Source organism: Ammospiza caudacuta, chromosome 1 (assembly GCF_027887145.1).
Source record: "Ammospiza caudacuta isolate bAmmCau1 chromosome 1, bAmmCau1.pri, whole genome shotgun sequence".
Classification (NCBI taxonomy): Eukaryota; Metazoa; Chordata; class Aves; order Passeriformes; family Passerellidae; genus Ammospiza; species Ammospiza caudacuta.
Window position 1 is genome coordinate 32782851 of NC_080593.1, and position 16732 is coordinate 32799582.

The 16732-nt window shown below is 42.5% G+C and overlaps 2 protein-coding genes across 2 annotated transcripts in view; one reads left to right on the forward strand and one right to left on the reverse strand.

The window, feature by feature from the left end:
• The first annotated feature begins 140 nt into the window (after positions 1-140).
• MALSU1 (mitochondrial assembly of ribosomal large subunit 1) lies at positions 141-8119 on the forward strand. The gene is made up of 4 exons (XM_058813068.1): positions 141-321; positions 1943-2121; positions 4536-4617; positions 5814-8119. The coding sequence occupies exons 1-4, from the start codon at positions 141-143 to the stop codon at positions 5990-5992; spliced, it is 621 nt and encodes a 206-aa protein (XP_058669051.1). The 3' UTR covers positions 5993-8119.
• Positions 8120-9567: 1448 nt separating this feature from the next.
• IGF2BP3 (insulin like growth factor 2 mRNA binding protein 3) overlaps positions 9568-16732 on the reverse strand; it is a 112348-nt gene continuing 105183 nt past the window's right edge. Inside the window, exons 14-16 of the mRNA XM_058805763.1 lie at positions 14324-14455; positions 13094-13207; positions 9568-12163 (exon numbers count right to left, since the gene is read on the reverse strand). Of these exons, the coding sequence (XP_058661746.1) occupies positions 12062-12163; positions 13094-13207; positions 14324-14455 (348 nt within the window). The 3' untranslated portion in view covers positions 9568-12061. The remainder of the gene's footprint in view (positions 12164-13093; positions 13208-14323; positions 14456-16732) is intronic.

A 16732-nucleotide genomic window follows, 5' to 3' on the forward strand; every position in this document is an offset into this window, starting at 1 on the left:
GGGGCCGCCCAGGGGCCAGCGCCGCGCGCGCGCCGCGGCCCGACCGGCAGCCGGCTGCACCAATCAGGAGAGAGGGCGGCCCCGCCGCCGGCCAATGGCGAGGCGCTATGCCGGGAGAGGAAGGGCGGGGCGCGGGCGGCATGTGGCGGGCGCTGGCGGGAGCGCGGCGGCTCCTGCGGCCGCTCGGGGCCGCGGCCGGGGGCGCCCCGCGGGCGGAGCCGCCGCCATCCCGGGCCCCGCCGGGTCGGGGCTGCGCGGCGGCGGCGGGAGGCGGAGCCGGGCCCGGGGCGCTGGGGGCGGCGGAGCAGCGCCAGCCGGCAGGTAGGGCCCAGCCCGGGGCCGCGCTGCGGAGGTGCCTAGCGGGACCTTGAGCGGAGTGTGCCGCCTCTTGAGGAAAGGGCACACGTGGAATCGCGCCTGCAGCTGCGGGGGATCCTCGCCGTGCCCAGTGCCGTGAGGGACCGGCCGGGACCGCGGGCTCGGGGTCACGGCACCGGGCCGGCACGGCCTCCGCAGCGCTGCTGGGAAGCGAGGAGCCGGCCGTGTGCAGGGGGCCCGGTGCCGGTCCGGGTGTGTGTGAGGGATCCCTGCCGGCCGCACGCCGTGCCATGCCCTGCTGTGCGGTGCCGTGCCATGCCATGCCCTGCTGTGCGGTGCCCTGCCGTGCCGTGCCGTGACATGCCCTGCTGTGCGGTGCCCTGCCGTGCCGTGCCGTGACATGCCCTGCTGTGCCGTGCCGTGCCCTTCGGTAACAGCCTCGGCACAGGGACAGGGACAGGCCGGGTGTGCCCGGGGCTGGGCTGCGGCTGTTCCCCACAGCCTGGATCTGACCGAGACGGGCAGTGCCTGGTGATGTTCACCCAGCCGTTCTCCAGACAGGCTCTGGAGGCTTCTCAGGTGGCTACCAGGCAAATATTTGCTTTCTGTAACACCACTGTGTCCGGAGGATCTGTGGCCACTGCTGCTTTTCAAGATGTGTGACCACAGCTGAAAGTTGAAAGAGTGCCCTGAGCTGAAAGCCTTAAATTTACAGAGATCTGATCCAATTTCTTATCCCCATTCATGCATATAATTGTAGCTATTGTTCCTTTGTTTGGCTTTTTTGTTATATTGGGAAATATAAAGCTTGGCTTTGTGCTGATGCTCAGTCTGCACTAATGTTCGTTTTATAGTGGCAGACTAGCACTGCTGACAGATTCAAATTATGCCTAAAGTGTGCATACAAGTTGCATCTACCTAATTGGGACAAATTAGAAATAAACTTTTTTCATGGTGTGAACAGAACATAGTTTCACTGATTTACTGTTCTGTAAGCTGGCTTCCTTAAACTGTTGAAGGACTAAAGCTTCCTCTACAATATCATAATGCTCTGCACCAGGTCAGGCTAGGGAAAAAGAAAAAAAAGTGGCCTTACTCTGCCTGCAGATAAAAACATGTCTTCACTCTGCATCATGTCAGCTCAGTTTTTAAAATATTGGTTTCTTCTACTTGAGATTCTAGAACAGTTTAATCACAATGTATTATCACAGGTTGTTGAAAAGCATCGTTCTGAAATATTTTCCATTTTGTCTGTTGTTTTAATAATGTCTCTTGGAGTCCTTAGGTTTAATTAATCTACATTGACAAGTGAATGATATTATTGGCTTTTAAATAGCAACAACAAGAAATAAGTAAGTTAGCAAAAAGCACAGTTTCATTTGGGTAACTGTTACAATTAGTGATGGTGTTGTTTACTGGAAGAGTGCTTACTTCTCCACTTTGGTGGCTGTAAAAGTGATTTTAAAAAATCTGCAGTTCATGTTGCATTGTCAGTATCAAACCAAACTCAGTGAGTGACAGGCTTAGGCTGTAATTCAGGTATTGTTATTTTATGGCTCTAAGTGATTTATTTTTGCAATTAAAAAGAAAATTTCCCACTGTACTATTTTTCTGTGTGCTCCAGATACTGTTCTTCCCAAGTTCAACATTGACTTGGCTGTAGCACTGCTGAGGCAGGAAAATGCTAAAGACATCTGTGTCATCCAGCTATCTCCAGAACTAAAATACTGTGATTATTTTATAATTGTGAGCGGATTTTCACCACGGCATCTTCATGCAATGGCGAATTACATGCTGAAAATGGTAAGACCATAGTTCTTGCTGCTCTCTCTGAGTTTTGGGAATGGTTTAAGTGTTGTGATGGGAATTACCCCAGGATTGTATGTGTAGAGGTGTACCAGGTAAGATAAAACTGATGGCATTATGTAATTTAGTCCTGGATACATCTAGGAAGTAACTGGGTTTTTTCCTTTAGGAGTACTGCACAAAATGCAGGTATTAGGTTTTAGGAACAGACCTCTCTGTATGTGGAACGCTGAGGACACAGTTGGGTGACTAGAACATGAATGATGTGAGATGGTGACGATGGCCTGTGTCTGCCTTTATTTTTGTCCAGCAAGCACCAGTCCTATTCCCAGTCATTCAAAAGAGCTGTTCTCAAGCCTCAATCCTTAAAATTTCCACTTTCTCAGATACATTGTAAGGCTGGAAAAAAAGTTGGCCTCTTAAGAGGCTCAGGATCCGCTCACGAGCTTTAAGCAAACTGGTGGTTAATGGTCCCCCTGCTGTGCATGTACTGCAGGAGAGGAGAGGCAGCAGCAGCCATCCTTGCTCAGAAATCCTCTGCTGCTTGCCTTTGGAAGAAGGAGAACTTTTCAGTACAAGAATGGAGGTCAGAATAAAATTACCGGTTGAGCTTAGAGATGAGGGTGAAACTCAGGAGGGGGAAACTTTCTTTCCTGAGAAGAGCCATGCAGCTGTTAGAAAGCACAGCATGAGGAATATGACCGGCCCCGTCAATCAGCTGTCTGTACTCAGCCTGGAGTTTGCCTTCTCACCACCCACTTTATTTCCCTTCCTGACCCTGGTTTTCCTTTCACTGTTGGTTTTGCTCTCTTCCTTCCCATCCCGCTGGTTTCAGCTGTGAGACTCAGGGGGGAAAGGAGAGTGGGAGTGATGGTTTAGCTTTTCAGGGCCTTTCAGAGCAGGTATGGGAAGTTTCTTGTGTTCTCTGCAGGAACTGGCTCATCTGTGCAAACCAAAATGTTGCCTTAGGCTGGAAGTTGCATTAATGTGATTTGAGTATGCGAAATCAGAGTGTTTAGTATGTACTCTATTGCTTGTATAACTTGTAGTCTTAACAGTTTTTCATTCCCCCAGACCAGGAGAGATCAGTGAGTACCACCTGCCCTGCAGAAACTTGGCTGCACCCTCTGGTGGCTGTAAAAGCAGCAATTTTGCAAGGGCAGAGCCTCTTGGGAGGCTGCATGGTGTCCTCCTGGGCATCCTGAGAAACTGGGGAGCCTGGTCAAGTACTTGGGGCTGGCTGAGTTTGTCTCACACTGGAAATTTTCTAGGTAAAAAGTAGCTGAAGCTTAAGAGGTAAAGCACAGCAAGTGCTCCAGAGTGCTGCCAGGCACTTGGCAAGCTTTACTGCCATTCCTACACCCTTGTGATTTACTCACAGTAAAGCTAAGAGGTGCTCAGGTGTAGCATGAGATCTTCCTGTTCTGCTTCCAGAAGCTTGTGAGTGGCAGAGGCCCACATCCCCATCTGGTTTGCTGTCAGAGGAGGAAGCTAACACTTGGCTGTATTGTAACTCCACCTTACCCAGCTCTAAAGATAAGGCTTGCAAACTTGTAGCAGGGATCAGCTTTTGCAGCCTGATGATACCTGATGGCAATTCACACTGGGCTTTTTAGCGTTTTGAGCAGACTGTTGGAGTCTTTTGAAGATACCTCACAAGCCATCTTAAAGACAGGAAGGTAGAAATGGTTCTGAGTTAACGTTTTGAAAGTTTTCTATGCTGGTTTGCAAACTAGCATCATTACCCAGCAGCTAACAGCTGCATTTTGTGGTAATTGCATTCCCAGTGAAGTGAGACTCATTTGCCATGCTGGTACAGTTGGTTTGTGTTCTGTCTTCCATGGCAGAATGGATTTCTGGAGCCATTTCTGTCAATACTCCTAGTAGAGGAACAAGTAGGTTATGGCCAGGTCTGAAAGTGGCCATACTTCAGCCTTGAGCTGTCAAATTCCTCCAGCCCTGGTGGGTGTTTGGGTTCTTCATGTACTGCCTGGGGAGAGCTGAGCCTCTCAAGCTGACACTACAAAAGGCACCACAGGGAGCTGCCCACTTTCCCTGGCTGACCTTGGGCAGCCCTGCTTTGAGCTGCCCCCTCCCCTGACCCAGTAATGGAAAGACAGTTGTATTTAGTATTCATCTTGATAAAAGATACCTGCAAAATTCTTGGACAATGGCATGGGAATCCAGAGCATTAGGATTTCAGATTTGAGAAATCTGTATATATTTTCCATTAGTACAAATGTATATTAGCCTTTTTCTTTTGTGCAGACCCCAGGACCAGCATGAAGCAATCTAACCCATTTAAGCTTTGAAACAACTCAGCAAAGTCAAGCTTCTCTGTTAAGTTTGAGTGCTTTTTAAATAAATGTAAAATACTTAATTTTCTGCCATTCTTTTTTTTTTTTTCTCAGTACAAGCATCTCAAAGAAGAAGGTGGTCCTCATATTCAGATTGAAGGAAAAGAGACAGATGACTGGCTGTGCATTGATTTTGGTAAATATTTGTGAATCTGAGAAAAACAAAAGTTCTGCATGAGCTCTTTGTTGACAGAAGCATCTCACCATGGACCCTGGTTGCTGTGGAAAGTTCACAGTTCTCTGCTGTTTGGGAATTCCAATTGTTGCTTGAACTCACTGAGATAATAAATGATTTTCCATTAAATATCTTTGCCATTTAGGAAAAAAACCAGTAACTACTCTTCAGTGGCTAAAACAGGTCCTAATAAATTGAAGGTAACAATAGTGGGGAAAAAAGCTACTTCAGTCAGTTTCCTGAGGTTTCTGTAATCCATGTTTGGGTAAATGGGAGCTCACGGTACACTGCCTTACTAGTGAACTATTGAACACACTTTTTCACTGTCCAGATCATACCACCACATGGGGTAAAACCTCAGTCCTAAGACACTGAGTTTAATTTTTTATTCTACAAGTGTGGAACTCTACACAAATACAAAAGACTACATTCAAAAAGCAGTTCTCCTTCACTGCTACTTTTAGAATCTCACCCCCTGGCTTGGTGTTTTGACCTAAAAGATGAAAGCTTCACCTACAGATGAGTGAGGAGCACTGCAGCCACTGATGTTAAGCCTTGGCTACCTTATGATAATAATTATTGAGGGTAATAACTGAAAATTAATTGGAATTCAAGGGAATAACTACAGAAAAGTGCATTAGACAAACACTGGAATTAACATTCTCTGCTGTTGGCACAGAATTAATGAAACCAGAAAAACTTAGTACATCAAAGTCTGAACCTATTTCATTGTAAAAACCACCTGAAAAGTGTGAGCAACACTCCTAGGAAGAATTACTTTGGCTTTAGCAGAATGCTGACAATACAAGAAAGCTTAAAATCCATCTATCACCTTAGGGGACTCTTTCACTGAAATTCCTTTTGTATTTCATCTGTCCCATAGAAGCCATAATTTCTTTGGTTTGGAGTCTTGTGATAGTGTCTTATTTTAAAGAATTGTGTCTCATATATTGTTACTGTAGTCTTGGAGTTTTTTGAAAGACTGACAAATTCCTAACACTGAGAAAGTGGAAGCAGCAGCTTAGGAAAGGACTTTTATCAGCTGTCGTGTTGTATCTAGCCAGAAAGGGGGTGGAGGGCTTGAACTCTGCTCAGCTGAAGGTGTAGTAGTGCTTTACTGTTGTCATTAATTCATTGTGAATTTCTGTTCTGTGCAGGTAACATAGTGGTTCATTTCATGCTGCCAGAGACACGAGAGGTTTATGAACTGGAGAAGCTGTGGACTCTTGGTCCCTATGATGACCAGTTAGCACAGATGATTCCACAGTCCCTGCCAAAGGACTTTATCTTTGGACTGACTCCCAACAGCAGTGATCGTCTTGAGACAAGAACTTAAAGCAGCTACTGCATGGAAAGAGGATGAGAGTGCCTGAGTCTTAGAGTCTTGAGAGCTGAGTAGTCAGTACAGTTGATCAGTACAAAACTGTGGTTTTATTGGGTGTGCCCAGGTAGAGTTCTGAGCAAGCTAAAGTGAGCAGCATCATAGAATCATTGAGATTGCAAAAAACCCTCAAGATTAGAGTCCAACCATGAAATGTCAAAGGAATCCTATCAGAGCTTCCCAGGGGAGCCATTGGCTTAGTGGAGTTTGCAGTGAGAGGAGCGGGGCAAAGACAGCTGCTTAAGCTGGAACTCTTGCTCAGCCCCTAGAGTAATTGTTTTTCTAATATCTTTGGAAGACACCCTGTAGTGGCAGTGCAAAACAGAATGGAGTGCTGCAAGGAAAAACTGTGAAATACTACAGTTGAGATGACACTTCTTGTGTTGAGCCATTTGCTTCTGGTCACAATAAAGCAAGACATGGTCTGAAGGGGGGACAGAAAACAAACTGGTGTTACTGAGAACATAAAAGCCAAGAGCAACAGTGACAAATAAATGTGCTTTGAGTTATCAGAACAGTAAATCAGTTTTCCAGCCAAGGCAAACCTGGTTTTAATAATAATAAAAAAGCCCCAAACTGAAGTGCTTCAATTACTTGTTTTCATGTGAGAGGATTCAGCTCATCCTTCGTGTGCAGTTGACTCCTCTCTTAGCTTTCCTCTCACCTGCTTTCTGAAAAGGGGCACTGAGACAATACACTATGGCAGTGAAAACTTTCAACTCTTTGAAGTGGGAATGGACTGTTCAGCACTTTCAGAAGTCACTGTTCAGTGTTCTTAGCATGACTGATGCATGGTCTGATAACCAGTTAAAGAACTTCAAGGTGGTAACCAATTTGTCTGTATAAAACAACATGCTTTTCTGTACTACAGGACAGGAATGTTACCACTGGAGTAGGATCTCTTCCTCTTGGGGAAGTTTGCTCTGCCATGTATCAGAAAGCAGAAATGGGAGATCTTGAGGATAATGACCTTTTTCTCCTCATAGCCCACAAATTTCTGCAAGCCCTGTCTGCATCTCTGCCCAGCACACCGTCTTCTGTTTGTAAGGCTAAAGTGAGCCTGGTCTTTGTGCTCACTTTGTGTAGCTGTGTTGTTCAGGAGGAAGTGTGTTTTTTTAAAAGAATCCAAACAAACCAAAACCCACTTCTCCCTCTATTTCAGGTCATGTTTTCTTGCTGTGTCTAACCTCTGTTTTTAACGAATGATTGCCTCCAAGTTGACCTGCTCTTTGATACAAGGCAGCAGATAGTTCTGCAATGAAGGGTATTTGTTAAGTGTAGTTAAACCATGCAGGTAAAACATCTTTGCCCACAAAACAAATATGTTGTTGGGAAATATAACTGCAGAGAAAGGTTTTCAAAATGCTTTGTGACACTTTTTGAAAGTAATCACAGGGAGAAAGATAGCCTTGGCTGTCTTACAGCCTGATGGGTTCTAAATCAGGCATTTCCTCCTAGGAGGGATGCGTAGGAGTAACTTCAACTCATTCCCTGAAACATTTCCCTTTTACTGCTATTGTGGATAAGTTATATGTGCTGAATAGAGGTAGGTGCAGCAAACATTACACCATCATATGAACCCACTTTTAGTAACCAGAACCACGTACAGTATCCTGTCTGAAAGAGCAGTAACAAAAGGAGTACCCAGAAAACAACAACTGTGTGAACAGGCTAGAACTCTTAGAGGTGACAAGGGTTACTAGTCTAAAAGACAAAAAAAACAGAAGAGAAAAAAACCCAGTAAATTAAATATAGCTGTCTTAACTGGCAAAGAATAATGTGAAAAGGAGTTCTATGAACATCTACTGGTTGCTATTAAACAATCAGAACTGCTGGCCTAGGGAAAGAAATTGGTTCTCATCCATTTAAAAGAAGCATTTCTAATCTCTGGTGAGCTGCTGCAGTGCTCCAACCATGTTACCTGCCTGCCTTGGTGAGACTATGGCCTGATAGTCCCAGAAGCTGGGAGGTAGGAATTAACCCAGCCTGGATGATCAGTACTGTGCAACACTAAAGCCCTTTTGGAAAGAAGATATTTGGGAATTATTTCATTTGGATAAATCAGGTGGTTTCTGGGTAAAATAAAAATACCAAACAGTTTGTGCAAGGAGTGTGTGGATTCAGCATTCAGTCCTTCTGGACAGGTACATGTAGGTTTGGCTCTGTGAAGGATCCCTTGATGAGATGAACAGGAGAAACCATTAAGTGAAACGTTTGTCATCATTTCTCTGATTTCTTGCACTGCATCTGAGTAACTTCATTTTCAAGCAGTGTTTGTGTCAGTCACTTGAGCTAACATCTCTGTTAGCACTCAAACTGGGCTCTTTCTCAACAGTTTCTCATGTTTGTTTAAGAATCCTCCACCTCACCCATATCAAGCCCAGGCTGTCTTGCACAGCACACATGCTCCGTTTAATGGAAAAGAGCGCATGCCTTGGAAATTGCAGCTTAAGAATAAAAGCTCTGGAAGGTTAGAAGCAAATAAGAATGTTATGATAAAGCAAATGCTTAAAACAGTCAGGGGTTGAGCTGTCACAATGCACCAGCAGTACAAAGCAAGGCTTGACTTTTTATGCTGCTCAAGTGACAGGGTGCTGTTTTCTGAGAGGAAAGCTTGATATTCACATGGAGAAATGAGCTTAGGGTGCCCTGTGAAATGCAATACTCTATGCAGTGCCTTCTACAGACATAATTTCTTCAGTTCCCTCTTTCTGCTGGTTGATCCCAGGAAATGAGCTGTGAAGTAGGAAGGTGAAGGAGTTTGGAAAACAAGTTGGGCTTCCCAGTTCTCTTTGAAAAGATAGGGAATTGTGCAATTCATGATGCTCCTTCATTCCCCAACTCATCCCTCTCATGCAAGCATTCAGTTAAACATCTGGTCTCGTTTTACACGAAATAATGTTAACAAGGATCTAAATGGAGAGGTGATACCACCTCACTGGCAAGTGGTGTGTTTGGGTGGTCATGGTAGGGGTGAGAGATCGCCAGCAAATTTGTTTGCCTATGTGACTGGTTCTGCCTGTCCAAGCTTCTAGAGCCACATTAATGACAAAGCTTCATCATTCCAAGACCACCACAGTAAAGACTGGGTAAAAACTGCCTCCCCTCTCCCCCTAACCACCCCCCCAAAAAAAATTTACTGCATTTCTAATCTCATGTTTGTCCTGACAGTCAGGACTGTCAAGTCCACGTTCCTTCCACAGCAAATGAGCTCAAGTGAATGATGCAAGGCAAACCATAAAGCATGGGCTGTCCTACAGACAATATGGCATTGTTAGATGGGAGGGACAAGATTCATTACAAGCCACAGAATCACAGCTTCTATTGGGAAGAGGAAACATTGTAACCTGGCTGTCCTAGCAGCTGTGGAATGAATACCTCTAGGTTACTGCTCATCCTTATCCAGTTATTATGGACAGAAAAGCAACTTGATCAAAGAACCGCAAGTACTCGGGACGGTCTGTCCCTATGCCTCAATAATTTAAAAAAACACCACACAACTGTATCTGATGATAGGAGTTAAACTCTTTATTCCATTCAGAGGCATCTGGCAAGTAGAGCTGCATTGGGGGGCACATTACAGATGAAAAATGATCCATACTTTCTGGATATTGAAATCATTTACAGTATTTACTTTCTAGCTATTCCCAAATACTCCAAATTACCAAGTCTCAATTGAAAAGAAAAACATGAGATACCATATTAAGTCTAGAAATTTAAGAGAGATGACAGTATTTAAATCAGCAGATGTAAATGCAGCGCCTATCTGTAAAGTAATTTTTAATGGAAAATAAGTCAAATCCTTCTCAAATGTTAGGAAAGGAACGTCCAACTGACTTAAGCCTCAACAAAAATTAAAATGCTATGTACTTTCCATACTTCAGTAATTTTAAATTCATTGTAAGAAAAAAAAAATTATCCTAAAGGCTAGATGAAGGTCACTGTCAAAAAAGGAAAAGAAACTCATTTTCTTTGCTAAAACTACAACATAAGTTTGTGGTTTTTAAACCAATTAGTAAAGAAGAGATGCAGGAAAAACACTTCAGACCATTTTCAAAATTATCTAATCTGTACAACAATGATCTTTGGGAAAATTATCTAGTCTATGTAGTAATGCCTCTATTTCAACATGAACCTAAGAGGTAGATAACAAAATGATGAAACAAATGTTTTTGCTCGCTGTGCCCCTCAAATCAGTGCAGCATGGTGATTCTGATCATCTCATGCACAAAAAACATCACAAAAAAAGGTTCAGAGGTAATAGCATGGCTCTGTCGACCACACACACACAGGCGCGCACGCGCACACACACACACAGCAGTCTTTATGCACCATGTGTTGCCACATTTTTTTTTTCTTAAACTGAGGTAGACTGAAGTTTATTGTAGAAACTTGAATGTGTCACTATTACCACAATCATCATTCAAATTACATTTGGAAATTTAAAAATTTGGTAACTTTCCTGTTATCCCTGCCTTTTGACATTTTTTTTTTGTTCTCCTCTAATGGTTGGTTGCAGAACGTGCATAAATCCTGCTGCATCTATTATAAGCCAGGCTAGAGAGGTTGTTGTTTTGTTTTTTTTTTCTTGTAATCATTTTCAAAACCTTCAAAGTGGCTTAGTGTGGCCCATAACAGCGGCTGGATATGTAAACTTAGCCTTTCATTATCTTTCAATGTGATCAAACACTGTTTGACCTTCCCCCATCGTGGTAACTGAAAGCAGTATGATGTGATCTGCAGACAGCAGAGACCCTTCTGGCCTCAAAAAAATGCTCCAGCAGATCAAGTGTTCTATCAAACTGAAGATGAAGCTTGCTCTTTGAACAAAATGGCAAAGTCCAAATGGGCTGCAAATGGTTAAATGTAGCATTATTAGGTAGTGATGGTCAAAGGCACAAAGGGTTAATGCATTCAATCAAGTAGCACAAAAAAAAAATTCAGCCTCTTGCAGCCTTCTAAATTTTTCCCCCAACCCCAGCCTCTTGCCATCACTTCCTTGTCCTGTTCCCAAAAAAGTACCGTCACAAACTTTTTCATCCCATCTTAAAAGAAAACTAAACGGCATTGCTGCTATCAGAATGTTGGCATCATTCACTATCTTTTGAACATTCATTGAATTTTTTTTAAACAAATGATGGTGTTGAAGCCCTCAGGAAATCTGAGGCTGTGTTTTTTTTACCCACCTTACTCCCATCAGCCAGCAGCTAGAAGTGCTCTACTATATTTTTCCCCGATAAGTCTGTAGTACTCCTGGCTGGTGGCTGATCAAATTTTAATTTTTTTTAAAAAAATAAAATGCTCAAGAACTATTAGCTTTATAAAGTATACAAAATACCAAAAAAAAAAAGCAAAAAAGGAACAATTTCTCATTGAGGTACTAAATGCCTGAGGTAGTTTAGTAAAATGCATATTTATCTTTTTATGCCCTGGCCAACACCATTCAACACTTCCCTTAGGTTATTCATGGCAGTGTTATGTAAAAATGCAACCAAATTCTTTTTAAAAAATGCCACTTGTTTCAACATTGGGACTAACACTTAAACTCTTGTCAATACCCTTGCTCTAACCCTAGCCCACCCGCAATCCCACCCTCCAAATGTGTTTATTCTTTTACAACTGGACCTATAAGAGCAATGCCTTTTCTTTTTTTTTGTTGGTTTTTTCTTTTCTTTTTTTTTTAACCAGTGAACTCAGAAGAGAAAGCTTCATTAAACCAAGTTCTAAAGTTGTTGGGGAATAACAAGAACAATAAAAAAGACTAACGAGTTTATGTTAAATTGTGAGAATAGAACAAAAGGGAAGTGAAGGGGTCCTTATTTTAAAGCTGGGTTTCAAAAGTTTGAGAGAGCCTAAAGAATACATTCTCAGAGACAGCGTTCAACGGTTGCCTGGTCCTCGAACAGGTGATTGGCTTGGTGGATCTTCTGCATAAAACTTCAACAGGTGCTCACCACCTGTCTCTCTGTCACACAGTCTGTCTTTGGTCTGGCATCTGTCTCTGATGGGCCATTTCCTAAACCTTTATTTCCGTCTTGGCTGAGGCTGTCCGCTTTGCAATGTTTTTTGCTGTTGCTGCTGCCTTCTTACCTGAGCCAGTATTTCCTGAATTTTTCTCTGAGCAAGCTGAAGGACACAAAGAAGAAGAAACAGCCCATCATGATGCCATGCTGCAGTGACAGCTGTTTACAACCAACAAGAGATGCTACTGGGATTAGAAAAATCTGGAATGACTGAATTTCTAGTACTGACTAGATTACTTGTCAATTAAAATACACTTGAGATTAATCATGATATACAGCCTAAATTTTAATTTTTCTTCTCTTTTCAACCTACCTCAACTACTTGCATGGTCAGTTTTCTCATCTGTAGCATAGAAAGCAGGAGAATAGGTAGATGACTACCAATGTTGAGATTATTGAAGCTACAACCTTAATTTTACTTCTCTGGAAATACAAATGCTTTATAAGAACCACTGTTGTAATAAAGAGGGTACAATTTTTTTATACACTAGGGTAACCAGAAGGTCAGACTTACAGGACTTCCCAGCCCCCTCATCTCCTTTCTAAACTACAAGTCACCTGCAGCAAAGTATCAAAAGGAATAAGTCTGAGTTAAGTGAAGGAAGGAATCTTGTGACCCTTTTCTTTATCATATTATATCAAGAGATTGGGCAACGTGGATGAATAACATATCTGGGTGTATTCTTTCCAGATACTATGGTATGGCTTGTGTCTCTATTCCTTCTGAATTTCAGCCCAATCACAACTTGGGTTTTCTTTGGGCTTTAGCAAAGTTTTAGCAGTGCCAGAGCCTGCATAAATTGACAGAAGAATTTAAGAGACTTTTGCATATGTGAACGTGCAGTATTGTTATAAATCTCTCTCACAGGCATGAGGAAAGCTTATTGCAGCAAGACAACCAGAGGAGCCTGGCAAGCACTGCTTTCTGTATCCTGAGCAAAAGTCTTCCATCCCTTGGCTCCTGCACATGGCTATAAAAGAAAGACCATGGAAACATCAAGGCAAATACAGAAAATCATTGCAATCCTCCTACCTGGCATGCATAGAAGTGACCAGTTATTTTCACAACCACCTGATCATTTTCATCAGGTGTCTGGTCACGAGGGACTACAACTTCTGCACTTGTCAAGTTTTGAAGCTCATTTACCTATAAACAGATAGTAGAAGTCAGAAAACTTTAAACTAACAAATGTTATACAACCACCAAGCCTCAAAGACACAGACCATTGAAACATCATCCTCCAAGCTACATTTTTTTAAACCCCTCACTAACAGAAAGCATCTTTATGCAGCAGTGTGCACTCTGCAAGCTGGGCCTCTCGTGTCTCTTAACATAAATTAGCACCAAGTCCTCTGGGTTTGTAAAAGTGTTTTAAAGACTAAATACAACACACAGAAGGTGTTAAATACATGACTTTAAAAAAGCAAATAGTTGCCACAGTATTTACAGTTGAGTTTAAAAGTGTAAGGTCAGAAAAATCATACAATATAGGGAAGAAAAATGCCAGAGTGTTTATATATTTTTCCTTCAAAAACCTATACAATATAAAGAGCTTCAGACTGAGCAGGTGGGAAATTCTATTTGTTCAAATTATTTTCAGCAGCTTGTCAGGCTTCCATCATGTTAAGTAGAGGTAAGAGTCTTTGTCTCATTAAACTAATTTTATTTTAGAAATGCTTATCTTTGTGTAAATAAAGTTTTAGATGAGCAGCTTCTCAGACATGTTTGTCCTTAAACCTCTTGCCATTGCAAGTAAATGAAGAGGCCACACTGCCTCTTGACACTTGACCTAAAGACCCTGTTGCACTCAGGATGGACCCCCAAGACTGAACCAAGTCTTTGCAAATATCATCTAGCTCCTGACTTAACATCAAATGAAAATACCTGAGCACCAGCAGAGCACCAGCACCTTTTTAGGATTGAAAAATCTCAGTGATGTTATTTTATACAACAAACTGAGCCTAAGAAATGCCATCAAGTTAATTGCAACAAAGATAGGTATGATTTTTTCGGTAATACTGAGGTCTGAACATGTCTTAAATTCCTACCACTTATTTAGAAATGAAATAAATCATTCTAAGATTGGCTTCAACTCCACAGCAGAAGGAAGGAAAATGTAACAAGTACAGTTAAGAAAACAGCTCCTGCTTTAATGTAACATCAAAGAATTAGTTTAGCTAAAAGTTTAAGCTTTATGTGTATATACACACTGAATATGAAACAAAATTAAGCAACACTAAGGGTTTTATTTCAGCTACTTACAGTTTTGCCTCCTTTACCAATAACTCTACCAGCAGCATAGGATGGCACTTTTATATGAGCCTCAAGTTTCACTTCTTCTTTAGGTCCAAAGAAATTTTCTTCTTTAAGTTTTCCATAGATTCTCCCTTGAGCCTGCAAAATTGCTTTCAGTCAGAGAATGTTCTTCTTGGAATGTAGTTAACATCAAGAAATTCCACAGAAAGGTGAATTCTTAGTACACAATCCTGACAAAGTGTTCTCCCTAATAAATATACTACTTTTCTAAAAGAAGTCTTTGTACCAAACTAGTAAGTACCAGTGTCCAACTCCAAGGACTGCTTGACAAACCAGAGAACCACACAGCAATTTAACAGAGATCATTATTATTATTATGCTTTTCAGTATGAATATTGCTTTTAAAAGAAACTACCACATTTCTGTAGAGGTAAAGAGTGGTGGAGAGAAGAACTGTCAGGCAGAACAACAATCCCAATTTTTTTATTACACCCAGAAGCACAAAATGCAACTAATTGATTCAGAAAACCATTCTTTTAAGATGCTAAACTAAAAAAGCCACAACACCCCCAACAAGTCATGGTCTAAAGACTCCAATTGAAGCAAAGAGCTTGCTTTTACAATCCATTACTACATATTGTTTTAAAATAAATAAGTTTGCACTTGCTCAAATTTCCAAAGTAAAGAAACAAACTGCCCAGATCTAAATAGTTCCATGGGAACAGTACTATTCCAACCAGCACACAGTTCCTTTTTCTGGGAAGCACACAAGTACCAGATAGCAAGAAGAATGTCCACTGAGAGTAAGGTTGTAGATTTGCTGATTTCTAAACACATTTATTTCCTTATTCACAGACATTTTCAGTGAATTTGTGAGAAATGGTAACCAAGTCTTCAACTCTTTGGCTCCTAGATGCTTCAAAAGAACATACGTTACTACTGAATTATAAAGAAAGGATGTGGATGACTTTTAAAAAAGGAATGTAGATGGTCTTCCAACACCTCCAGTCTTTCAGTTCTTGAGAAGGTCTTTAGGAAAGGAAACACCTAACTGGGCTGCAAGCCTCTGCACAGTAAAATGGTGGCTGAAATGTGTTGTCTCCCCTAGATTCCCCTTCACTTTCATCTATCCCAGATCCAAGGCAGCACAGCCATGCATGAACAGTGGTGTCACAGGGATGCCAGAGCCCTCAGGAGCACTGCAGCAAGGCTCTGAACAGTGCCATGCTCCCTTCCCACTGCCTTGCCAACAACTGCCCTGCACACTGCAACATCCCCAGGCTGCAGCAGCACAGGAGGAAAGGGATGCAGCCACTGCAGCCACCAGGGATAGGAATCACAGAGAGCAGAGCACAATGGAGCAAGGAAAGGATGCCCAAGTCACAGGCTCTGAGATAACACTGCCTCTCCCAGAGCTCATTACTCATCTGAGCAGCAGCTATTCCCTCTCCAGGTTGTTGAGCACCAGTTTACACTCTTGGTGCCCCAAAAACCACTGTCCCAGGAGAGGAGACCCTTCTTAATCAGAGCTTAGGGAGAGCACTAATGAAGTGTGGACCTGGCCCTAAAGCCAGCTTCAGGCTAACAGTAGTGATCAAAGGAAGGATTGAGCTCTGCCTCTGCCCATCCCAGTCAAGAGGGCATTGCTCAAAGAGAAGCTAAAACACTGCAAGGTCTGGAGCTGAATAAAGCCCAAGGGACAATCCCTTTCCTTCATAAGACCAGCATAGCCCAGGAGCATGGACTGTGCTACTACACTGATGCACCTTTGCAAGCAGAGCTCAAGCGCAAAGTAGTGATTGATTGGTGTTAAACTACATATGAGGTGCAGAAAAGGGACACTTTCCTCCTTGCAGGAGTCAGGTTGGAGAGAAGAGCTTCCAGAAGAGCCCTGTGGGACTCCCAGTTTATCTTGGGGAGGAAACCTGAGGACAAGCCTTTGCCTACATGAAAAGTCAGGATAAGGGATGCCCAAATTTCCTTTGGCATGCTACTCCTTGAAGGTAAGTCCACTGATATCTGATCAGTATCTGACCTTTTGCTGATCCCAGACCATAAGAGTACATGTGGCCAAGCCCACAAGCACACAGAAAATATCAAGGACACAGAGCTTCCTAGTCATGCTTTGCCTTCAATGGCATCTCAAATGCATATGGTAACTGAGCAACAATCACAAATGCATCTAAGTTTGTAATTACCACTGCAAAATACCTGCCCTGATAATTTTCCAAAAATCCTAAAGGCATTAATGAAACTGCTATCCCTGAAATTTGTGCACCTCCTTCTTGCAAGATGCCCTGAAGCAAAAATACAGTCAAAAATGAGAATAGGCAAGAAAATGATGCCAGGATACAAGAAACTCTCAAGTGACTTTCTACATGCTCCAGGCCACACCTGTGATGATGCCAGGCTGCT

What these genes read in the sequence shown, in the direction of transcription:
- MALSU1 (XM_058813068.1), top strand. Translation starts at nt 141, where the DNA reads ATGTGGCGGGCGCTGGCGGGAGCGCGGCGGCTCCTGCGGCCGCTCGGG. An exon ending in CGAATTACATGCTGAAAATG is followed by an intron (nt 2,122 to 4,535) that starts GTAAGACCATAG and finishes TTTTTTTCTCAG; the next exon opens with TACAAGCATCTCAAAGAAGA. An exon ending in CTGGCTGTGCATTGATTTTG is followed by an intron (nt 4,618 to 5,813) that starts GTAAATATTTGT and finishes TGTTCTGTGCAG; the next exon opens with GTAACATAGTGGTTCATTTC.